Raw genomic sequence first — 25,955 nt, forward strand, 5'->3', positions numbered from 1 at the left:
TTGGAGTGCTAGCGCCGAACCTCAAAGGCAGAGATGAACTGGCAAGTTGATGGGCCCATGGTGGCGCCGAGTAAATAATACCATCATTTTTAGAAAACTCGATGTCGAGGTGATGAAAATTTGGGTTTGGTTTGAAGTATGAGTCGGCCCTTATAATTCCGTCAACGCCGAACTTGTTGCATTCAACGAAGTGGAGGGGCACGATCTTGATGGGTAATTTCTTGGTGCTTTACTTGGCCAAAAACCTTGCTAATAGATGAAATAAAGACCCACTGTAATCATGAAGGTTCGCAGCAGCTAGACTGGGTTGAAGAGATGCCGAGTTGTGTCACAACGATGGGCAACTTGAGGAGTGTAGTGATATCGAGAAAGGTGGAAGAGTTGCCGAACATGGTTTGCTAAACAACCTTTGTTGGAATGCTTGTGATTCTAGTGTCAACCCGGCTGTGAACAAGACTTCTTTACGCATGCAACTTGTTCAGTTTTGCTGAGATTTTGATCAGCATCAAAATGAGTCGTTCATGAAAAATGAATTCTTATGTATATATATATATATAGAGAGAGAGAGAGAGAGAGAGAGAGAGAGAGATTGCCTCAGACTAGCACAAATTATGAAGTAAAAACCTTAAAAATTGTTTTATAATAACTCATGGCCCCATTTATGTTAGTTTCGTCTAGAGAAAGAAAAAGTGAAAAAGTGAAGACCAATTTTGTTTTTAACATAGGTACACAGCTAAGTTAACAATCAACTGCAAGGTAAGTGTTGAGAAACAAAGAATAAATAGATAAATGGCAGACTACATATGAATTTGGCCGAGCAGTCCCATTTGTGTCACGCCCCACTTTTTATTACTCAAAGTATTACCAATTTCATTTACTTAAATTCCATTTCAGAGATAACATGCGGAAATAAACTCGTATATTCAACTCGTAGAAGTGAATAACATTGCTCTCATTCGTATGCAAGTAAATACAACATGAGTATAATAAATAAATTGCCCTTGGGCTTACATCATTAACGAATCAAGAAGAAGGGTGCAACCCTTTTACACATATGGCATTCCGCCAATACAAGAGAGGCCCTGTGGCCAACAAATAAGAAGATCCAAATCTTGTAGCACATTCAACTCAACACCTGAAAAAGATTCAACAACATGGGATGAACATATAGTCCAGTAGGGATCTCAACATGGCCCTCAACAATAACAACTTACAGATAGTTATGATCATAAATGCCCAATCTCATACTAGAATAGTAATGTGATAGTTTATACAAAATATACATAAGTATGAATTTTCTCGAAAACAGCCATTTCATTCAACGCTATAAGCGATCCATCCTTCCTTTTTCTTTCATTAACTCCAATTCTTCATAATATTAACAATTACTTAGGAAATAATCTCACTAAGCCCATTACTCTCTTCCATTTTCCAAATGACAAATTGACATTTTGGTTCGTTCCCAATACAATCATAACTATACATGCATACCTTAATAAAAAGGGAGATAACAACTCACTAACATGTATACAATCAACCAATGAGGTAACTTGGCCCTCCGAGACTGTAACCAACCAAATTCATGATATCCTCAGATACAATGGAACAACAATAACAAAACTTTGCTCTACCAGCTATGTGCATAGTAAGCCAAAGATACACCTCTCACAACAACATACCTGTTTACCAGGCGCTAGCTGGAAGGGTGTGGTACCTTAGATTCTCAGCTCAGTCAGTTCTCCAGGCGCTAGCTAGAAGGTCACGGTACCATTGATTTTTAACGCAAGGTATAACACCACCAACCAAAATACAACAGGGCATAACTAACATGTATAACATATATACATAAACCATCAAGATACAAGCAATGTGTTAAAGTATATGAACACATAATTAATTTCCCCCGAGCAAGTATACATATACAATGTATCTCAGCACTTCCTCACATACAACGTTCAATCAACAATGGTATAATGCATACACGACAATTCAACACAACCATGTCATCCTCCACCGATGACCAAGGACAAAACCTTTAGATGCAAGTATTTAGTATATCTATTAAAGACTCAATTACTATGAGAACACAAACCCAATAACAACACTAACACGGTAGTTAAAGATACAACCCCCACGTGTGTGTATTTAACACTCAAGAAACAACAATCCAATTTTCATACTTATGTCGGAGATACTTTTCTCATTTCACAAAACAAATTCCATTTCCTTTTGTTTTCACAAAACCAACTCCATCCCTTTTGTTTCCACAAAACCAATTCCGGTGATAATAAAGCCATAACTCACATTAACAATAGAGATTTACAACATAGGTTAACTACCCTCCATTTTAATTTATCAAATCAAAGTATAATTTACGGCTTTTTCTTCTTTCAACTATAACATGCTAATTTACACTCCAATTAGCCCAAAACAACCATCAATGATAAAATAACCATTTTCAAACAACCAACCCTAGGTTCTTTCTCATGATTCCAAACAAATCCAACATGGATATGATTTTCATGCAATACAAAACTACTACATGTCTATCTATAGACGAAGTATTGAAAAAGAACAAGGAAATCCCTACCTCAAATGTAGAACCTAAGGAGAAGAAGAGCAAAACTCGGAAGTGCACTAAATCCTAAATTTCTTGGATCAAAACGAAGCCCTTGACAATCAACGCACTTCTTACAAAGGCCCAAGGTGAGGAAAACACTTCTACTAGATCAAACCCTAGAGAGAAGTTAGGTTTTAGCGTGAAAAGCTCTCAAAAATCGATTTTGGGAAAGTAAGATAGAGAAAAGAAAAGTGAAAAGTGATTCAAAAAGTGATTTCATGGACTGATATAAAACATGTCCGCTCAAGCGTACAACACCCCGCTCGAGCGTCAGACACAGGTTCATGCTCGAGCGTCCAGAGATCCGCTCGAGCGCCGGATGCACCCTTCTAGAATTTTCTGCAGACGAACAAAATGCTGAGAGAAGGAAATTCACGCTCGAGCGTCCAAACTGTCGCTCGAGCAGAGAGGCAACAACAAATGCCCGCTCGGGCGTCAAAGAGCCGCTCGAGCGGAGAGACCAAAACCTGGGCAAAATTCTAAGTTTTAAAACACAACCAACTTATTCCCAACTTGCCCAACACAACCCAAAACTCTAAAACAAAGAGTAAGGGATAGAAATGAGGATAAGACAACAGCAAATCTACGGAACCGAGTCCGGATTACAGTTAAACAACAACAGGGAATACTAGAATCGCTATAATTTGTAATGCTTAAAAGATGTTGTCACCAAGAAAAGTATGAAATCCATTTTTAGAGACTGAAAATGTAAAAGCAGATCCACATAATATGTGTCGACTACTCTTCTCAGAATGTCGAGATAGATATTAAACAAATGTTTGGACCAAATCTATGAGTATCAATATATAGTGGACCAAATCTATAAGCATAAATTCAGAAAATGAGATTTAGAATAACAAGAGAGTTGACAAACAACCCAATAAAGAGTTACTGTTGCTGAGTTGGTTGATAGACAAGCTAAATAAAGTACCGAATTTAAATGAGCCTTTCAGCTTTAACAGTTTACCTCAATCTCATTTCGATCCCGCTGAGAAGATAGTGGTGCCGAATATCTTGATTAATAAACTTTTAGAGAGAGAAAGTAAAGACCCAACTGTGGATTCCATAACAATTGCTAATATAGACATATGTATATCTCAAGAATTAATTATAAAATAAACTCCTTTTAGGCAAAAACTAAATAAACAATCCTGGGGTGGATTTGGCTGAGTAACCTTTTTGATAATGCCGAAAAGAAGCTCTTACAATAACATAATCTGAAACCCATTTTTAGACAGAGAAAATGAAGATGCCAAGGTAAATCCAAAAGCACTATTTTATTATAACACTTTTCATCAAGATTTACCATGAAAAAAGAAAAGAGATTGTAACAACCCTCGTCACTGTTTACCGATTAACCACTGATTACTGCTAAACTGAGACTGATTATGATTGGTAACTGAATTAATTGAAGTACTGGACTGACTAACTGAAATTTGGAATTGAATTGATTAAGTATATCTGTTCAATTATATGTCTATCTGTTGACTGTTTGATTATCTGTTCGTGCCTTTGTGTTTAAATTGCGAATTGAAGGCCTTATCGGCGGCCGAATCTGAAATTGATTGATGATTTGTGATTAGTAGAATTTATGTGATTTAATGGTGTAATTATCTGAAAATCGATTTGGTATGATTAAATTAGGCTAAATGGTGTTAAATTGCATAGTTTGACTTAATTACATTAGTGCCACTTAGTGGCCACTACCTTATACATTTTGAGCCTTACACACGCTTGATCACATAACACATTTCATCAGCCTATTTCCTTGTTCTTGCCGACTTGAGGGAGTGAGAGGTAGTGAAAGCTTGAGTTCTTCACAATTTGGCTTGAATCTTGAGGAATTGAAAGCTTAAGTGCATAATTGAGCCTCTAGACTTGTAATTGAGGAACCTAGGTATGAATTTCATCCTCCTTATTGTGTATTTAAGTTCCTTCTAGCATGGATCATGGTAGTTTAAAGAGTTTAGTCAAGAATTGGTTCTATAGTGTTGAATTGAAGCTTAATTATTGCATGCATGGCATACTCTTGCATTTTAGAGCTTGTTCTTCATGAATTTGCCACATGCATGTCCATGTTTTGACCATAAACCATGTTTTCACCTTGTCTTTGAAAGAATTGGCTCATTAGAGCATGAAATTGAAGCTTTGAAATGGTTTAAATTCATGTATGTTTGCATGTTTTTCATATTCTTGAAAATTGGTTTGAAATTGAGTTGTTTGAAACACCCTTGGATTTTGATTTTACAATTGAGCTTTGGAATCATGTTAAACTATGAGTTTTGGGATGTTTTCTGGAAAATTGGCCCAAGAGGATCGAAATTTATATTTTAAAACTTGGTTTTGAGCTTGAGGTTCAAATTTGGAATTTCCAGAATTTGGACTCACGCTCGAGCGGGGTTACTGGCGCTCGAGCGTGAAATTCGTGCTCCTAGTACTTTGCACTGTTTTGATGTCTGCTCGAGCGGAATAATTGACGCTCGAGCGGGACATTGTGTCTCATGCTCGAGCGGTTGTCGAGCGCCCAATCGAGCGTAATTTTCACCCATCCAGCACTTTTGACTGTTTTGCAGAACGCTCGAGCGGGTAAGTCTACGCTCGAGCGGAAACCTTTGTCTGCATGTCCGCTCGAGCGGATTAACCTACGCTCGAGCGTGACCCCTGTTTTCTGAAAATTCTGAAAATATTTTCTGAATGCATCTTTGCATCATCATCCCATCCTAGGCATTCTTAGGCCTAGTTTAAGACATCTTAGAGAGGATATAGATGTAGAACACACCGAGGCAAATTAGGGATTAAGTTATTATCTTTCCCGACTGTGTAGCTTAGTGTGTGTTCAATCTGTAACTGTGTAGGGTTGGCGACTGGGGACGCGCTCTAGCTTTACTGTAGCCCAGAACTCTGTGAGTAACAACTATATAAAGACATGTTCAAAATGATTATCTTCTGAACAATTGAACTGTACTGCTTTCTGAACTAATACTGTTAATTGAATGAATGTATGTCCTATATTCTGAACTGTATTGTGGCATCCTTAGCAACTACTGTTTACTGTTACTGCTACTGTTACAGAAATCTCTGTTGGTTCCCTTATTGGAACCACTACTGTTTACTGATTGATGACCATCATTTACTGTTCGGTCTTTTAAGACCTACTGTTTACTGTACTGTTATGCTAATGAATGTACCACATATGACTGAATGACTAATATACTGAATTAACGAACTGTTTTCATTACTGTAAGGACATTCATTCCTAACCTCTTTACGCATTATGTTATTCACTGGGCTTTAGCTCACTGCTCATATATATATGTAGGTGTACAGGCACCAGACTGCGGCTAGAAGCGTCGGGGTTAAGCTCCAGTTTTGTCAAGCCAACCACTGTGCCTCACTGCGAGGTTCTGAGCCTGTCTAGTCATGGCTTAGGGGTGTTTCTAATTTCCCCGTCTGTCTCTGTATCTGTTTTGTACAACTGTATAGACTGTTACGGTACTGTTTAATAGGGATTAGGTCCTTGAACTGAATGATTGTAGATATGTACATATTGTTCTGTACTGTTCATGTATATGTGTATGAAAAGTCTTTTTGGCATACAGACTGTCACAGCTCATTGGACATTGTTTATTTACTATTTTGGCTTCCGCCATGTCCCTGTACTCTGTTTTACTGTATTACTGTTAAGCAGGCCTTCGGTAATCTTAGATTACTGGCCGGTTACGGTGCTAAACCCATAGAGTCGGGTTTGGGTCGTGACAGAGTGGTATCAAAGCGATACTTACCACGAGTTATACCGCACACACGTGTCCCAATGAGCTATAGGATGTCCTAGAAAAGCGATTAGGGCATTACATGAGCATGATAAGTGTGTGGCTATGACATGATTGAATATATGCTGATGTGTTAATCTGTTTAAACAAATGACTGCCTATGTTGATAACTGTTATAACTGCCTATAGTGAAATGAATAATACGAGAACTGCAAATGAATTGGAATCCTCATCCTCTGAGGCAAGAATGACAAGACTGGAAAGAATGATGGAACTAATAACTGAAAGACTAGATCAACAACAGAATCAACAGCCCCCACCTCCTCCTCCGGTATAGCCGGAGCAGAATGTGAATGTTAATGATGGGGACATAATTGCTCTCACCTATAAGTTCAACAAAATGAAACCACCATCCTTCCAGGGAGGCCTTGAACCGTTAAAAGCTGAAGCATGGGTTCTCGAAACAGAAAAATTGTTTGAGGTCTTTCCGTGCTCCGAAGCACATAAAGTGCTATTGGCCACCTTTACTCTGCAAGAAAAAGCTAAAAGGTGGTGGATGTTTATCCGTGATGACAACACTGTTATGACTTGGGCTCAATTCAAATGAGCCTTCTTTGAAAAGTACTTCCCTCAGTGTGTTAGAGACAGAAAAGTAACTGAATTTGAACAGCTGAGACAGGGCACAATGTCTGTTGCTGAATATGAAACGAAGTTCACCGAGGTTGCTAGATATGCACCACATATGGTTGACACTGACTATAAGAAGGCCAGAAAGTTTGAAGACGACCTTAATGTTGCAATACTCGACAGAATAAATGTTCTGAAATTACTGAATTATGTAAATGTTCTTGACCGAGCCTTGATGGCTGAATCGAACATCGAGGCACTGAAAACTGAAACACCAGTGTCGGAATGGCGTGGTAAAAGGCAGGGTTTTAAATTCAAGAAAGGCAAGCATAACCCATTGAACAAGAAACAAAATACGGGGTCAACAACTAGCCCCAGCCAAGGGAGTGGTTTCATACCACCCTGTTCTGAGTGTGGCAAGAAGCACAAAGGGGTCTGTTACAAAATATTTAGAGCCTGTTACAGGTGTGGCAAGGTGGGCCACATGGTTAAAGACTGCCCCTCTGCTCCACAAGCCAATAGTAAAGATGCACCAAGCGTGGCAACATCAACTGTTGCACCAAAACCGAACCCCAAAGCTACCGGGAAAGAGCCCATGAGGCAGGGCCGAGTGTTCGCCCTAGTACCGGGAGACGTGCAGAATACCGAGACCATTGTGTCAGGTATTCTCTCTATTTGTACTCAAAATGCTTATGTACTGATTGATTCGGGGTCTACGCATTCATATGTGTCGCATGCTTTTTCGCGAAAACTGAATAGACCATTAGAATCCATGAATTATCTGTTAGCTGTATCATCATCCATTGGGGGATCTATGACTTGTGCATATATGTACCTTGCTTGTGAAATTATTGTTGGAGATGCACATTTGTTTATTGACTTACTGCCCCTGAACATTGATCATTTTGATGTAATATTGGGAATGGGCTGGTTAACGAAATACCATACTACTATAGGATGTGTAACGAAACAAGTAGTTTTCCGTCCACCGGGTTTACCCAAATTTGTGTTTAATGGGGTTGGAGTAGTACCTCCTCTGTATTTGATTTCATCTGTGAAAGCTGTTAAATTGATTAGAAAGGGGTGTAAGGGATATCTGTGTTCTGTATTGACTGTATCTACTAATGATAATGCTAACGTGAACAGTATTCCTATAGTCATAGAATTCCCAGATGTTTTTCCAGATAATCTGCCAGGGGATTTGACTGACAGGGAGATTAAATTTACCGTCGATGTGATTCCGGGAACGCAGCCAGTATCTAAAGCTCCTTACCGAATGGCTCCAACTGAACTGAAAGAATTGAAAGTGCAACTGCAAGAATTGCTAGATAAGAAGTTCATCAGGCCTAGCACTTCGCCATGGGGGCGCTCCTGTTTTATTTGTGAAGAAGAAAAACGGCTCACTGAAACTGTGTATTGACTACCGTGAACTGAATAAGGTAACTGTGAAAAATAAATACCCATTGCCACGTATTGATGACTTATTTGATCAGTTACAGGGTGCTCAAGTGTTCTCCAAGATCGACCTCAGATCAGGATACCATCAGTTGAAAGTTAAACCAGAAGACATTGACAAAACTACTTTTCAAACGAGGTATGGACATTACGAATTTTTAGTTATGCCTTTCGGAGTTACCAATGCACCTGCTGCATTTATGAACCTCATGAACAGAATCTTTAAACCATACCTTGATGACTTTATTGTAGTATTCATTGATGACATACTGATTTACTCCAAAAGTATAGAAGAACATGAACATCATTTGAGACTTGCCCTACAGACCCTAAGAGAACAGAAACTTTATGCTAAACTGTCTAAATGCGAATTTTGGCTTGATCATGTTATGTTTTTGGGGCATGTTGTTAGCAAAGATGGAATTTCTGTTGATCCGCAGAAAATTGAAGCTGTAGTAAACTGGCCTAGACCAACAAATGTGACAGAAGTCCGAAGCTTTTTGGAACTCGCCGGGTATTACAGAAGATTCGTCAAAGATTTCTCTAAAATTGCCTTACCGTTGACTCAGTTAATTCAGAAGGGGATATCATTTGACTGGACTGACCAAAGAGAATCAGCATTCCAAGAGTTGAAAATTCGACTTGTGACTGCACCGGTTCTTACTCTACCTTCAGGTACGGATGGTTTTACTGTATTTAGTGATGCTTCTCATAAAGGTTTGGGATGTGTTTTAATGCAGAATGAAAGAGTTATTGCTTATGCTTCCCGACAACTGAGACCGTACGAAAAGAATTACCCAACCCATGATCTGGAACTTGCTGCAGTAGTATTTGCACTGAAAATCTGGCGTCACTATCTGTATGGGGCGACATGTGAAGTATATACCGACCACAAGAGTCTAAAATATTTCTTCACACAGAAAGAACTAAACATGAGACAGCGGAGATGGCTAGAACTGATTAAAGACTATGACCTACAGATTCTGTACCACCCCGGGAAAGCCAATACCGTTACCGATGCACTGAGCCGGAAATCCATTGGAAACTTAGCCTGTTTGCTTACCGGGTAGAAAGAACTACTTTGTGACCTTGAAAAATCTGAAATTGAAATTGTTTTACGAGAACAAGGTGGACTAATAGCTGCTATTTCTGCTCAACCGGCACTGATTGAAGAAATTAAAGAGAAACAACAATCAGATGATTTCTTGAAGAAGATCATCGAAGAAAGGGAAACTAAACCAAGACTGGGTTTCAAATTTGAAAATAATGTACTGAAATTTCAAGAAAGACTGTGTGTACCAAATGATTCTGAATTGAAAAGAAGAGTTTTGCAAGAGGGCCACAATTCAAAATTTTCTATGCATCCAGGGAATACGAAAATGTATCAAGATCTGAAACTGAATTTCTGGTGGCCAGGAATGAAGAAAGAAATTGCTGATTTTGTATCGAGGCAAATTAGGGATTAAGTTATTATCTTTCCCAACTGTGTAGCTTAGTGTGTGTTCAATCTATAACTGTGTAGGGTTGGCGACTGGGGACGCGCTCTAGCTTTACTGTAGCCCAGAACTCTGTGAGTAACAACTGTGTAAAGATATGTTCAAAATGATTATCTTCTGAATAATTGAACTGTACTGCTTTCTGAACTGATATTGTTAATTGAATGAATGTATGTCCTATATTCTTAACTGTATTGTGGCATCCTTAGCAACTACTGTTTACTGTTACTGTTACAGAGATTTTTGTCGGTTCCCTTGTTGGAACCACTACTGTTTACTGATTGATGGCCATAATTTACTGTTCGGTCTTTTAAAACTTACTGTTTACTGTACTGTTATGCTAATGGATGTACGACATATGACTGAATGACTGATATACTGAATTAACGAACTGTTTTCATTACTGTAAGGACATTCATTCCTAACCTCTTCACGCATTATGTTATTCACTGGGCTTTAGCCCACTGCTCATATATATATGTAGGTGTACAGGCACTAGACCGCGGCTAGAAGCGTTGGGGTTAAGCTCCAGTTTTGTCAAGCCAACTACTGTGCCTCACTGCGAGGTTCCGAGCCTGTCTAGTTATGGCTTAGGGGTGTTTTTAATTTCCCCGTCTGTCTCTGTATCTGTTTTGTACAACTGTATAGACTGTTACGGTACTGTTTAATAAGGATTAGGTCCCTGAACTGAATGATTGTATATATGTACATACTGTTCTGTACTGTTCATGTATATGTGTATGAAAAGTCTTTTTGGCATACAGACTGTCACAATTCATTGGACATTGTTTATTTACTGTTTTGGCTTCCACCATGCCCCTGTACTCAGTTTTACTGTATTACTGTTAAGTAGGCCTTCGGTAATATTGGATTACTGGCCGGTTACGGTGCTAAACCCATAGCGGCGGGTTTGGGTCGTGATAGAGATTCCATGGAGTTTGTCAATACACACAGTGTTGTAGAGTGTTTACTTACAATAACATGTTTGTTGTGTTCTTCGTTGATCTCATTCAGTCGTTCCCACAGACGGCGCCAATTGTGAGACCATGAAATATCCTCTCACATGGATGGTGTGGAGATCCAACGAAGAGAAGAGCTTCACCCCTGTAGATCTGCAATGAGGAACACAGTCGGTGCCACCTAACTGGGGTTGCCGATTGGGAGTACTCCGATGATGAAGTTAGTCCTTGAATCAGTAAATAGTATATATATCTATTAGAAGGGTTGTGTGTTTTGTGTTGAGAGAACAGACATACCTCTCACTTGGAATGCCCCCCCTTTATATAGATGGAGGGGTGTGATATTTGTTTGGGTTGGACCCATTGTGGGCTTTGTTTGGGTTAGGCCCAATAAGCTAGTACCTATATTTTTCTGGCTCCCACAAAACAAATGTGGAGGGTTGGGCTGGATACAAGCTCCAAGTTAAGCTAAAATCTCTAAAGTTAGCTCTTAAGCAGTGGAATTTTGAAGTGTTTGGGAATGTGAATACAAAGTTGAAACAAGCTGAGGTTGAGTTACATGCCTTTGATTTGGAAGCTGAAAATCGAGAGCTAGATGAAAATGAAAAGAGGAGGAGGGCTGCAGTGAGGGGGGAAGTTTGGAAGTTAAGTAAGATGGTGGACAGGCTTTGGCTACAAAAATCTAGGCTAAACTGGATCTTGAATGGGGACAAAAACACTAGATTTTTCCATATCATGGCAAGTTGCAGGTAGAATAAGAACATGATAAGTTTGTTCATTGAAATTGAAGAGGTGGTTGATGATCCCTCAAGGGTGAGGCAGAAAGTAAAACTTCATTTTATTAAGCAATTTTCTCAGTCATGACAATGCAGACCTACACTTGGTGGGGATTTCAAACTTGTCAGACATAGCCCTATGTTTGATAGTATGGAGGCAAAGTTTACAAAACTTGAAATCCTATTAGCTATCAAAAAGTGTGATGGCAACAAAGCTCCAGGACCAAATGGCTTTAATTTATTTTATTTTCAGAAGTTTTGGAAGCTTATGAAGGGTGATGTGGATCAATTTATGAAGGATTTTCATAGAAATGGATGTCTGGTAAAAGGCATCAATAGCTCTTTCATAACCTTGATTCCGAAAAAGGAGAACTCTATAGAACTAGCAGATTTTAGACTAACAAGTTTGGTGGGTTCACTGTATAAGATTCTAGCTAAGGTACTTACTAATAGACTGAAGGCCGTCTTACCTGAAATTATCAATGAAGCACAGTCAGCATTTTTGGGTAGTAGAAATACACTTGATAGAGTCTTGATTGCCAATGAGGTAGTGGATTGTTGGAAGAAAACAAGGAAGAAGGGGTTAATCATTAAACTGGACTTTCATAAAGCCTATGATGCTATCAATTGGGAATTTCTATTCTCTATGCTTTCAAATTTTGGATTCAAGCACAAATGGATCTCTTGGATTAAGGAGTGTGTGACCACTATGAAATTATCTATACTTGTCAATGGTTCCCCAACTGAGGAGTTCTGTCCTCAGAGAGGTCTGAGGCAAGGTAACCCCTTGTCCCATTTCCTATTTAATATAGTGGCTGAAGGATTGAACATCTTGTTATCAAGGGCTCTACATATGGGACTAATTAAAAGTGTAAAGGTTGGATCCAATGATGTTCTAATTTCTCACTTACAATTTGCTAATGACTCAGTTCTATTTTGTAAAGCTAAAGATGATGAATTGGTGAACTTAAAGAGGATTCTGAGGTGCTTTGAGATATTATCTGGGTTGAAAATTAATTATCACAAAAGTATGGTGTGTGGTGTTGGTGTACCTAATGACAATCTAACAAACTTTGCTTCTCTGTTAAATTGCACTATCCAGAATTTGCCCATCAAGTATCTTGGGTTACCTCTTGGGGCCAATCCTAGAAGAAAAACAACATGGAAACCTGTATTGGAGAAGGTTAAATCCAGACTTGCTGGGTGGAAAAGGAAGTTTCTATCATTTGCAGATAGGCTCACATTAATCAAAGCAGTTGTGTCTAGCTTACCTGTGTACTATCTGTCACTATTTAGAATAACAGAGGGAGTAACTAAGGAGATTGAAAGGCTTCAAGCATTTTTCTTATGGGGTGGCTCTGATCTGCAAAGGAAAATTCATATGGTGAAATGGAAGGAGATCACAAAAAGGGTCGATCAAGGTAGGTTGGGGATTAGACGAATCAAGGAGGTGAACACTTGTTTACTCATCAAATGGTGGTGGAGATTTGGTCTTGCAGTAGGTGCTTTTTAGAGAAGAGTGATTTGTAGTAAATATAGAATTGGGATTGACAAGTGGAGTCCTAATTTTAATCTCAGTAGTAGATATTCTAGCATTTGGAAGGACATCATTGCAATTGCTGATCAAAGATGGGACTTGGTTGAGTTTTTTTAGCAGAATTTTCAGATTCAAGTTAGGGATGGATCTAGAACTAGATTTTGGTATGATAAGTGGTGTGGGAATGTATGTCTCAAAGAGAATTTTCTGGCATGTTCAACCTTGCTCAAACTAAGAAAGGTTCTGTTAAGCACTACTCTGATTTTAAAGGAAGTTCAGTAGAATGGGTGATACCTTTCAAAAGGGTTTTGTATGAATGGAAGGAGTTGGAAGTATCAAGATTGCTTAATCTACTAGCAGCAGCTCCTTTCCTCAGACTTGGTCTTGCTAATGTACCTTGTTAGGGTGCGGAATCCTCAGGAGTGTTTTCCATTTCTTATGTGTATAAGTTCTGTTCTGATAATTTTAATTCTTTAGTTTGGGGTTGCAAGTTGGTGTGGTTCAAGCCTATTCCACCCAAAGGCCAATTCTTTGGATGGTTGGCTTGAAAGAATAGAATCAAATCTGCTGAGTTTCTGCAAAAAATTAGGGTCTTGAGTAGCAATTCAGATATTAAATGCATTCTTTGCAAAGCTAAGCCTGAGTCTGTTCGCCATGTCCTTCTTCTGTGTCCTTTTTCTTGGCATATCTGGGCTACTATGTTAAAGTGGTAGGGTTTTTTTGGAGCATTGTCAGATGTAGTGGAAAAGGTGTTTCTCTGGTGGGATAGAGCCAAAGAGCCAATGTTAGGAAATAAGAGAAAGTGATATGGAAAAGTATACCTCTAGCAATGTTGTGGTTTATTTGGAAGCTTAGAAATGAGTGTAAATTCAAGAACTCAAATCCAAACCCTGATGAAGTCATTGAGTTGGTCAAGATTAGAGTTGCTATATAGGCAAAGACATCGCCTAAACTAGCCCAGTTTTCAGTTAATGATTTTATTTTTAACATGAATCAAATTAGAGTTTGCATTGGTGGAAATCTGAATGCGTGATTTATGTTGAGTAGTGGGGTCTTGGCTGCCGTAGGACTGTAGAGCATTGGGATGCTGTTACTGGTCTGGTTACGCTTATTGTTTTGTTTGCTACAGCTGGTGTATTGCTTATTGGTTGCTACTGCAGGTGAGGGTGGTATGGCTTAGGAGGCCTGCTGATGTTTGATGTTGTTCTAAGATTGTCTGTTGTTGTATGCTACTGTCTTGACCTGCTATATGCTACTGATGTATACTGCGGTTTAGAAGCTTGCTGCTGTTTGGCCTGCTGATGTATGAAGCTGTTCTGGTCTATGCATATACTCTAAGGTTGCCCATAGACAAAAGTTGCTTTTGCTGCTGTTGGAAGCTCTATGGTTTGGAGCTAGTGTAGAATTATGTTGATTGCTTTTGTTTTGCCATATTGGTGTTTTATTTTTTGGATTTTGGTTGCTCTTGATTGGCTTCTCACCAATCTTGGGTGGGTCAAGTGCTTGCATATGATTGTGCTTCCTTCACGGTGCCAACTTAGTTGGGATTATGGAGGTTAGCTATGATACTTAGTGCACTTCCCTGATTTGTTGATGTATTGTTGCATGTACTTTGCTTTATCATCAATAAATCTTTTTTTGCTGATTAAAAAAAAAGAAGAAAAGATTCTCCTTTTATTGTTTCTAAATTTCATTTTTTTTTTAAAAAAAAGAAGGGATTCTCTCTTGTAGTTATCAAGCTCCCTCCTACATATATCATAAGAAACTTCTACAAGTGAAATAAATATATTGAAAATCGAGCACAAGAATGCACGGCACAAAAGCTTTTCTAGCTGCCACACTTTTTCATTATCATCTTTGGCAGGAAGAACTGGAATGGAGAAGACGAGCTCCAATCCTGACACGTATCAGAAACATCCTTTTTCAGCATTGATGTAAATATTCCAATCATTTTATCCAAATATGTTGAAATAGATATAAATAATGCTTATATCAAAAGAAAAGGGAATAAAAAGCAGAGAGGGTAAGGGATACGAGGGGAACTCAAAGTAAGAGATACTGATTATCCTTGAAAGGAAGATGAAAGATCATTCCTTTGCTGCTGAAATGCATTCCAGCAAATCATCACTTTTTCTAGTTTATTTGATCCAAAACAGGAACTAAGACGCTCTTCTCAATAATGAAAGTAAGGAAAAGCCTTACGACGTTTTGGTTGTTACCTCTTTGAACATGATGACATTGGCAGATGCTTCAAGCTAGATACATCGAACAACTCCATAAACCTCTGATCTGAAACTCTAGCTTTGGCAGCTGCAAAGCGCTGGTACTCGTCAAAAACAGAAGACAGGCACCACTTCTGCAATTTTCTCAGGCACCCCACTACACAACCAGTACGGTGCTGAATAAAGCAAAAACAACCAACCCCACATAACAGTTAGAAGGTCCTCATACTTCAAAAGCAAAGATTACATCACACACACACACAAAATTTAATAAGATACTGCACATACCTTCCCTCTTTTGCAATGGATCAAAAGTGGGTGATTCTTTACATCTGCATTGTAGATGAACAAGAGTAACCATAAGCAAAGATTAACAGGTTACACTGTAAATTGGCAGAAATCAATTATGAAAGTAATAAGCATTTAGCATACCAAGTACAACTTTGAGTGCTTCACGAATAGTATCCTCTGGAATGTTCACAAAAGGTTCCTGCACATAAATTTTGAATCACTTCCTTGACTTGGGATTAATTCAAATTAAAGAACTTTTCACTGTTCAAGCAATGAGGTATATCACCAAACTGAAACTCGCACAATTATCACTTAAATTACAAAGCTCAATTCATATAGCTCTTAACATCGTGCAAAAAAATCCATAATATTCATAACCAATCCAACATAGGCATATTATTAAACATTCAAGCTCAAATTGGCCTCCTAAGATTATGGGATATGTTATTTTCGAATTATACCATCTGTCAATTCTTTCACCTTGAGTCACTGCCTGCATTTGTAAGCACCACAAACCTTATGTTCGCCATAAGAAACAGCAAGTTTGGATATGATCAATTCTCTTAGCTGCATACCAATGAATTTGTTTTGACTACTGATTCAAGTCAATGAGTTTGTTGTACCAAATAAACTTAAAAGGAAGGACTTTCTTTCTTTATGAAACATTTACCAGCGTAATTCTTTAAGTACATAAATCATCCAAGTGTCTTACCAAAGCCTGACATTTTATTCACCGCTTACTAGTCACCAAGCATCTGTAGGCATGCAAGACTCTATACAATCATTACAACACTTTGCTAATTATCCGGTGATAATAGCTCAATTCCTTTGTTGACTTCTGATTAAAGCATGTATGGTGCTCAGCTATTGATCCTACGACAGATCTCCACATCTCTAGAAAGAGTAGAGAAATTTCAAGGTGTCCATTTTCGAGAGTTGAAAAATCAGCATGTAGTGATCAGAACCAAATAAACTAAAGGAATTAAGTCATCCTAAAGATGATGTGGCTGGGAAATCCAGTTCTATGTTCTATCAAAAGAAAAAATAAAATGGAAGATGACCGTGCAAGTCACAAACCCTAACACTAAGAAGTAGACATTACATAGGGGTGAAGGGAAAAGAAAGAAGAAAAAAAAAAGGTGCCATATTAACCCTAGGTACAATAATCAGTAAAGAAAACAGCATTGAAGAAACGATGGCAAGTAGAGAGAAAAATGGCATTAATTATGAAACTCCATACCTCTAAATATTTATGTTTTGGAGTGAGCCAAGAGTAGATGGTGACCTTACCATTGCAACAAAGTGAAATTGCAGAATACTGAATACAAAACTTAAACTAAGCAAACTAATCAGCAGATGGAATATTGTTGTTTAAGAATTGATGAAGTAGATAGCAGATACAGAGACAGCAACCAATGAAACAGCAGCACTAACCATTGTGCAGTAGGATTAATTACTATAGCCAGTATGCTAGACCTTTACACTCTGTCCAGATAATTGAAACCAAACAATGGAACCATAGAAGGAAGCATGTGCTGACATGAATAGAGTTCATGTTTCAAATTTAAATAGAGAAGATCAAACTTCAGCATGAGAAGTCATCGGCAGAACCAATGGCATACATAATTTTGCAGGTAAAACCTGCAAAATCTACCAATACCTATGTTACACGGACTCTTCAAAATAAATCAAATACCCGTGTCGGACACGCGACACTCGGATAAGGGTATGGGATATGTGTCGGACACTTTTCAACGGATACTTCTTATATAATTGTATATAACACTATTATTATATGTACATATTGTTGCATAATTGCTATAAATGTCTTTTTGACACTGTAAGTTATATATAATACCATTTTATCTCACATACTTCATTAATTTATAAAAATCTGGCATTTTTTTGCCGAGTCTGCGTACCCTTAAATTTATAATTTTATGAGTCCAACCTCTGGATACATACCCACACCTGACACCCATACCCGAGTCCATGTAACATAGACCAATACAGCAAGATGAAATCAGTGAAAGATGGTTACATGGCTTAACATTGATCTTGTAGATATATCTATTTTGACAGATGTCTCATTCCAGCAACAATCTGGTGGAATTTTAGGGCAGACCAACAATGATAATATGAAGTGTTTGTACCTTGGAAATTCACCATATCTGATGAAGAGATTTGCCTTATCAAATGACTGAACCATGAAACACAACACAATTCTTTTTTTGATTCGATTCATAAAACTGATGAACTGTGACAAATAGAAAGCACGAGTGCAAGACCAAATGAACTTCCCCCTAAATATATAAAATGTAGCTGTATTGACACCAGTATTATCATGTGCACTTCGCGCGCATGGGTTTACTTCAAGACCATTGAGAAGGAAGCATGCTCCTTTCTTGAAATTGACACCAGGTGCCATGCTATCAATATTCACTTAATTATCCTGAGTGTATGGTGGGCACATTATCAAACCCAGACAAATTATCTCATCCTAAAGCATGCTTTAAACTAATTATCCTCATATATGTTCAAAACTCAAGGAATTACTTTAATTTGAATAAAGTAAAGCCAAGTGCTTAAGAAAGTCCATGGAGTAGCCAAATATATGATACCTTTAAAATCCAATGCATCAACCAGGCATAATGAGAAAAAATTATACAATGTCAATCCAAGTAGATCCAAAGTAAACAACTAAAACAAAAGGCACTAACCTAATGTCTTTCAACTTTATTTCCAAAAAGAATGGGTTTGTGAATTATGTGAAGGGCTGAAAATAGTGACACGGTTGCCTAAAAATTAAAATAGCATACAAGAGAAAAAGAAACACAGAAGGGCAGTAAAGATGTTAATGTCACGCATTTCCGTCTCACAGGGATATTTTGGTCTTTTCACACTCACGTAAGAGAGAAATGTGTGGTACCGACATCATTTCCCGGTCACAAATTGCATAAAATAAACTTCATTGCCTTCAAGTTGGACAGCATAAAAAAGAGCCGTGTGTCTCTCAACTGGACATTCAATTATTGGAGACAAGTGCTCTCATAAAAAAATACATAGTGAAAAATTGATTTTGCATCTATAAAAACTGGAAAAGAGAACTTTCAGGTAATTATGCATGTGAGTGTGTGTAAGAAACAAATATATATATATATATATATATATAAAATCTATACACATGACTACTTTAGATGAACCCACGTCAGTGTTTTTGAAAGGATCCTATCTTCCATAACTCCATAACCTCTTATTCAAGGTATGGATATACTACATCACTAGAGAATGATGTTAATCCTCCTACTAATGAAATTTAACAAAGCATGAAATAAATAAACAATTAAAGTTTCTTTAAAAGAAAATTTGAAAATTTTCAAGAAAGCCACATATCTTAATAAAGATTGATTGAAATTTAAGACAAAACTGATAGAATATGATGTTACAACTTGCAAGGTGATAATACAAGTAATCGATAACAATCATCAAATCCACTTTCTAAACAACCCCATATGCCCCCCCGTAGTTGAGAAATTAACATCCACTTATGAACTCAAATTACCATATTAAATCCAGATATCGAATTCTCCACAAAATAAAATCAAATAAAATTAAATCTTAATAAATAGCAATCATTATTAACTAAAGAGTGACATTACCTTACAACCTTCGATCCCGAATTGAAATAACTGAATCCCATTCGACTTTACAAACTGGGCGTTGGCCTCAGGATAAGGCTCCGGGCAAAGGCATCTGCAAATCCAAAACCCTAAAATTGTCAATTCTCTCTCTCTCTCTCTCTCTCTCTCATGGAAGCATATATATATATATATATATATAGAGAGAGAGAGAGAGGACTTACAGGATGGAGCGGAGGCCGAGGGATTGGAGGAAGGGGAAGTTGGCGGTGTCGGGGAAACCGGACCTGAAAATGCCATTATCGACCATGGAGAAGTTCAAAGGTGGAATAAAAAAGTCATCGTCGGAGTTGTTGTCTGGTACGGCGGTCGGAGAGAGCTTCGTTATTGGTGATGGTGGGTCAACGACGGCGACTTCGATGGTTCTGTAGATGTTGCCACCGTGGACTTCTTCCTCTACTTTCATATTCAATCAACGCGTAGAAGAATAAGAAGAAGATCAGAGGAAGTTGAAGATTCAGATACTGGACTTTTTTTTGACAGTTAAAAGGCTGCAGAATATGGTGTGTTGTTGTGTTGGTTATGTATAGATATATACAGTAGTCAGAATTGGGTGGCGCTGGTGGTTAAAGGAGGCTGCGGCCGCGGAGATTTAGCATCTATGGGATATGCGTGTATATGCCGAGGCTGGAGAGAGAGAGAGAGAGGGGTATGGGTCCAAGTCAAAGATTAAAAAGAGTCAAATATGAAATAAAAAGAGCAACCGTGCTGGGACCCCAGTGGGGTGACCCCACCCCCAGTTCCACGTAAGGCTCTGCAAGTGAAAGATCAAAAAAATAAAAAATAAATAAATTTATGGATCAATCAAAAAATAATGGGGTGGTGAGGTCACCTCCACCGGAGGTCTGGGATATTTTCCTAAAAAGAGAGCCACGGCGAGCCAACAGCACTGGGTGATTTGTGTGTATTTTATAACAATAATATTAAGTGGTCTGAATTTTTTTTTGATTCAAATGATTCGAATGTCTTAAAATAATGTTATTTTAGGTATAAAATAATTTCATTTTGACATATTTAAATTATATATATTCAGGTTATTAAGAACTTTTTTTTTTTTTATAAAATATAAATAAAAGGCGTCAAAGTCTAGGAAAGTAAAGAAAAAATGAAAAAAGTAATAAAAAGTTTCTATTTATATCTTGGAATGGATAAAGCTTAAGACTAGGGGCGATTCCAAACTTAAGACTAGGGGCGGTGATTAGAAAGAAAAAACGAGAAAAGGGTGTGAAAGAAGATAAAATATGGATATATATATATATATATATATTTTTAAATTTTTCTTTAAATATTAAATTTATTAAATTTTTTATTTAACAAAATATTATTTTGTCAATTTCATTATTTTAACCATCAAAAGTATAATGAAATTCTTTCATTCAATACTAATAGTAACATAGTCTACTAATAATGCTATTAAAAATTTATGGTGAGGGTAATGCTCACTCCTTTAATTAATGGATTAAAGATAAGTGTTTTCTTCACTTATTGTTTGATGATTAGGGATAAACTTTTGTTGATACTTTATCTCATTATATCTTTCTATATTCTTTTTATGAGTTATAATTCGAACTCGCACTAATAATCTATCTCGTAAATTTCGTAATGAAAGTCATTTATGTACAAAATTAATTTCATCAGATAATTATAAATATGATAACAATTTGCATTTTATTTTATAAAATAGATAGTTTAAATTTAATTATATTTTATTTATTTTATAAAATAAAAAGTAATTTATTTTTGTATTTATAATTTTATGATAAAGTTGATTTTTTGTGTGAATCACTTTTATTGTGAGATTTACAAAATAGACCGTTCGAATCATTCATGCGGGTTCAAATTGAAAAATACAAGAAAAATATGGAGAGATAGAAAAGATAAAATATGGAGGATGACTTATCCCACTAAATCTTCACACGTTGATAATATTTTTAAAATATAATAATAATGATAATTGGCTAACCAAACTGATTTTAAAATTTTAAAGTTATAATTTTATATCAACCAAACAAAAAAGGCATTTTATTATTATTATTTTTATAATAGTATTTTCTAAGGAGATATGGAAAGAGAACATTCGAAAGAATATGCGATATGGGGGAGAGTACTTGACGTGCGAGACCTGCGCCCCACGTACTTCTTTTTGTAGTTTGTTTGTTGCTTTGAAGGTGAAATTCACGCGCCAACTATAAAGTTGTGTTCGAATTAATAATTTCAGAAATAAATTTTTAAAAATTAAATTTTAAATAAAATAAAGAATGAATTACAAATACACCTTTACAATTTGGTGAAAATACAAATCGTGCCCTGTGAATTTGGAAATCGCATTTCATCCGTGAGATTTTTAATTTCATAACAAATCGTCTTTTTTATTAATAAATTATCAAGTTAATTAACAGTTTTGAACGATATTAGAAATATGTTTTAATTAATAATTTAAGTAATTTTATTATTGCATGGGAGGGCAATAAAAAAATTCTAATAAAAAGGTATTTATATTTTTTAAATTATAAAGGGTAATTTATATTTTAAGTAAATTTTAAAAAATATATTTATAATTTATCCTAAAATAAAAGATAAAATTTTATTTTTTTTCTCCTTAAATTGACATCTATACAACGTTAAAAAATGCTACTATGCATGAGTCACAAAATATGGACACCAAATGTGAGATGTGAACTTTGTAGTGGAAATCCATTTCGATAGGTTTCGTTTGGAATGTGATTGGATTTTTTTTTATGACTATTTTAATTTGGAAGTATTAGTAAAAATTTGGTTTGTGTCAAATCGATAGAAAAGATTTGACAGAGAAAATCAATTTCACAAACAAAAGTACAATTAAACGATGTGGTTGGTGTCCTATACTTTGACAGATTCAAGAACTTCCTTAGAGGTTGTTATGTGAAGAAACAAATACAAACACACTAAAATTGATAATAAAATTGAAACTTGTTACTCAATTGCATTAATCAAATAACAAACACAATCTTTGTTACACAATCAACAAGAATAAAAAAAGTTACAAGAACCAAAACTAATTGTTAAAAGCTACTCCTAAATTAAGGTAATCTACTCCTAAGTTAAAATAGGCTACTCCTACATAAAGAACTCTCATGAGTTTGATGTTTTTTTGATCATTTTCCCTTGTATCTCCCTTGGTCTTTTATAGGCATATTTTCAAACGAAAATTGCCCAAAGCAGTTCTTCAAAACAGTTATTCAATAAATGAAAAATGAAAAACCAACCCACAGTTCTTTGAATCAATCCACATTCTTAGCATAAAGTCACACGTGTTCATCTTTCAACTTGTCACCAACCACGAAGTACCTTCCCATGTTCCACTTTTCTTTCTTTGGTGCTATGACCCACTATGCTTTGAATCACTTCCTTCAGTTTTCAAGCCCCACGTTGTTCTAAAGCCATGGTACTATGATCCACGTTGTCATTTTCCTCCCGTCCAAACTTAGGAATATTGCTAGTAATAATAATAATAATACATAATTATGGCCATAGTTAATTTTTAAAGATGGTCATAATCTAAATCGACAGACCACAATCGACATGTCACAATCAATGAAGTAGATTTGGTCATAATTGGCAAGTCACAATCAATTAAACGAGACTTGGCCATTATTGACAGAAAATTATTTTTTAATGTCAACAATGTCCGCCTCATTTAAGGTAAAACTAAATTTTGCCTTAAATGTAATAAAGGACCACAACTTGAGCCAATTAAAATGACACGTTTTAACCATTATTTTGTTCAAACCATATCATAAAGATTAACTTCTGGTGTGATCTACACATACACAATGGATGTTGGATTCCAAAACTCAAATAGTTGAATGTTATGAAAAATTCATAAATTTTGACACTTTGAACAATGTCACAAAATTCACTTTCAACAAACGTGGGTTGTTCATAATTTTCAATCACTTTTGGTCTAAAATCATGCCCCCAACATTCATAATTTTTAGCCATCTCTGACTTAAAATTATGCTCCCAAGTAAATCTTCACCATTATTTTGTGATGGATTTTCATCATTTTTTTTTTTTTTTGTCAAAAGGGACTATTTTTCTTCTTTAGCCATTAATGGCTTGTTCCTCTTTGCCATTTTTGGCAAAAAATCATGGCCCCCAAAGTGTATTTTCACCATTATTTTGTAATGAAATTTTAACATCTTTTGAGAGAAGGGACTGTGTTTCTATTTTAGCCACTATTGGCCTATGAAAATCCTCCAAAATCATGTTATCTTTATGACTTGGTGTACTAATCCTTCGAGCCACATACCTTAGCTTTTCATGAATAATTGGCTCCTTAGGAATATAGGTATTAGCCTCCAAAGCCACATTATTTGCATACCTTACTTTTTTTCTTGGCCATTAAGCCTTCTAAATTATGCTCTAAATATTGAATTTTTTCATCAGTTAGGTAAATTTGACCTTCAAGTTGATGAATTTTTTCATCAAAATAATTTAAAGCTCTTTGTATCAAATAATATGGAGATAATGAAATTATTTGAATTCTTTGCCGATAAAGAGAATTAATTTCTCTTCTCCTAAATTAAGGTAATCTACTCCTAAATTAAGATAGACTACTTGTAACAACTCCAATCTATGATTAGCTGATTAACCATGATTAATTATGCCTAATAGCTAATTAAGAGGAAATTTTGAATTAATTGTATGTGCATTGCATTATTTGTGTTTATATCTGTCGAAGGTAGGAATATCTGTTTCTATTTTCCTTTTTTTTTGTGAATTAAAGGCCTTATCGGCATCCGATCATGAAATTGACTTGGTTACCGTGATATTTGGAATTTTTAGAACCTTGTAGTAGGTTTAATTGAAATTCGATTCGGAGCGAATTAAATTAGATCAATCAATGTTCATTTTCTTAGTTTAATTAATTACCACCACTAGATAAGGCCAATACACCTCTTAAACTCACTTCTTCATCACTTAATTTTCATTCTTGTGACCAAACGTGAGAGAGAGTGAGAGACTAAGGAAACTTGAGATAGAGAAGAACATTGCTAGGAGACTTGGAGAATTACTCAAGATTTTGACTAATTGAAGCTCAATTGGGTAGCCTAGGTAAGAGTTTAACCTTGCAACTTTGGAATTGAGTCATTTCGTACATGAATACAAGAGAATTAAGGTGAATCATACATGAATTGAGCTCTAGAGTGTAGAAAGGAAGAACAACCATGCATGCATACATTTCTATGACATTTTGAGTTTCAATTTCAAACAATCTCACTTGCATGTGTTCATCCCACTCTTGTTTTGAGAATTCACCAAGTTTCATACCATTGCACCTTAGTTGATCATGTTTTCAAAAGCTTTGAAGTGAAGAAATACTTGCATGTTATGTTTTCTAAGACTTGAGTGTTGATTTACACAATTGGCAAGCTTTTGGGCTTTGATTTTGCGGAACGATTTCAAATTCCCAATGTTTTCCAAGTTCATACATGCATCTTTAAGTTTTTGGCCCAAAAAGATGAGTTTTGATGCATTAAATTCGAGTTTTGCAGCTTGGAGGTGAATCTAGAAATTCCATAATTCGACTTTTCCGCTTGAGCGACAGAACCTACGCTCGAGCAACCACTCTGTGATCTTGCACTTCTGCTCGAGCGACCAGAAGTTTGTTTGAGCATGAAATGCAAGCTTCCAGAAGTTTCATGTTTTTGTAGACTGCTCGAGCGACAAAAGTTGCGCTTGATCGAGGACCTCAATCTCACGCTCGAGTGACCGTCAAGCGGCCGTCGAGCGGATAATTCGCACAACCAGTACTTTTGCAGAGTTTACAGACCACTCGAGTGACAGAAGTTACGCTCGAGCGACCACTCATATTTTGCATATCCGCTCAAGCGAAGGAAGTTACGCTTGAGCGGAACCCCTATTTTCAGCAAGTTTTGTTAAGTGTTTCCAAGTGCATTTTAGCATCCTCATTACATCCTAGGCATTCCTAGGCCGAGATTAAGACATAATAAAGAGGGTAAGACTTAGAAACACACTAAGAACGAAACGCAATGACTGTAATGAATCCCGAGCATGTGTTTCAATGTGTACATGTTATGTGTTGTTTGTAAGTCACAGGCCATAAGTTATCTACTCTGTCTCCTTCATCTGTTATGCAATTGGAGCCATCTGTGAGTAATAACTTTGTAAAACTATGTTCAATTTATAAGTATTTTCTGAATGATATAAGATGATTTGTTTTCTAAAATGTTATTTTTTGTATGAATGAATGATTGTCCAATGTTTCTGAAATGTACTCGTGGCATCATTAGTTTCAGATGACATATATTATCTGTTCTAATATGTCCCAATTATGGATTAACTGTACGTCTCATGAGCCAACTGTTATGGATCCCTCTGTATACGTCCCATTTATGGGCCAACTGTATATCTCATGAGCCAACTGTATCGTCGTCGTGTACATGAGTCAACCGTATGCCTTTATAGCTGTCCCTTCATGGGTCAACTGTTTCTGTTTGT

The 25,955-nt window shown here is 36.5% G+C and overlaps 1 protein-coding gene across 4 annotated transcripts; it reads right to left on the reverse strand.

The window, feature by feature from the left end:
- Positions 1 to 902: 902 nt before the first annotated feature.
- On the reverse strand, positions 903 to 20,340 carry LOC114317274 (inositol diphosphatase DSP4). 4 transcript variants are annotated; one of them, XM_082883962.1, is made up of 6 exons: positions 19,616 to 20,237; positions 19,413 to 19,506; positions 15,895 to 15,952; positions 15,751 to 15,794; positions 15,460 to 15,638; positions 903 to 1,135 (listed from the first exon to the last, which is right to left on the reverse strand). In XM_082883962.1, exons 1-6 carry the CDS (start codon positions 19,855 to 19,857, stop codon positions 1,129 to 1,131), a joined length of 624 nt encoding a protein of 207 aa, XP_082740088.1. In that variant the 5' UTR covers positions 19,858 to 20,237; the 3' UTR covers positions 903 to 1,128. The 4 variants fall into 4 exon arrangements, with proteins under 4 accessions (XP_082740088.1, XP_028119785.2, XP_028119784.2 ...); XM_028263984.2 differs by lacking the exon at positions 903 to 1,135 and adding an exon at positions 14,857 to 15,137 and having other exon boundaries at positions 19,616 to 20,340; XM_028263983.2 differs by lacking the exon at positions 903 to 1,135 and adding an exon at positions 14,857 to 15,338 and having other exon boundaries at positions 19,616 to 20,334.
- Between the last annotated feature and the right edge of the window lie 5,615 nt (positions 20,341 to 25,955).

The sequence above is a fragment of the Camellia sinensis genome, chromosome 8 (genome assembly GCF_055761805.1).
Source record: "Camellia sinensis isolate YWXY chromosome 8, ASM5576180v1, whole genome shotgun sequence".
NCBI classification, from domain to species: domain Eukaryota; kingdom Viridiplantae; phylum Streptophyta; class Magnoliopsida; order Ericales; family Theaceae; genus Camellia; species Camellia sinensis.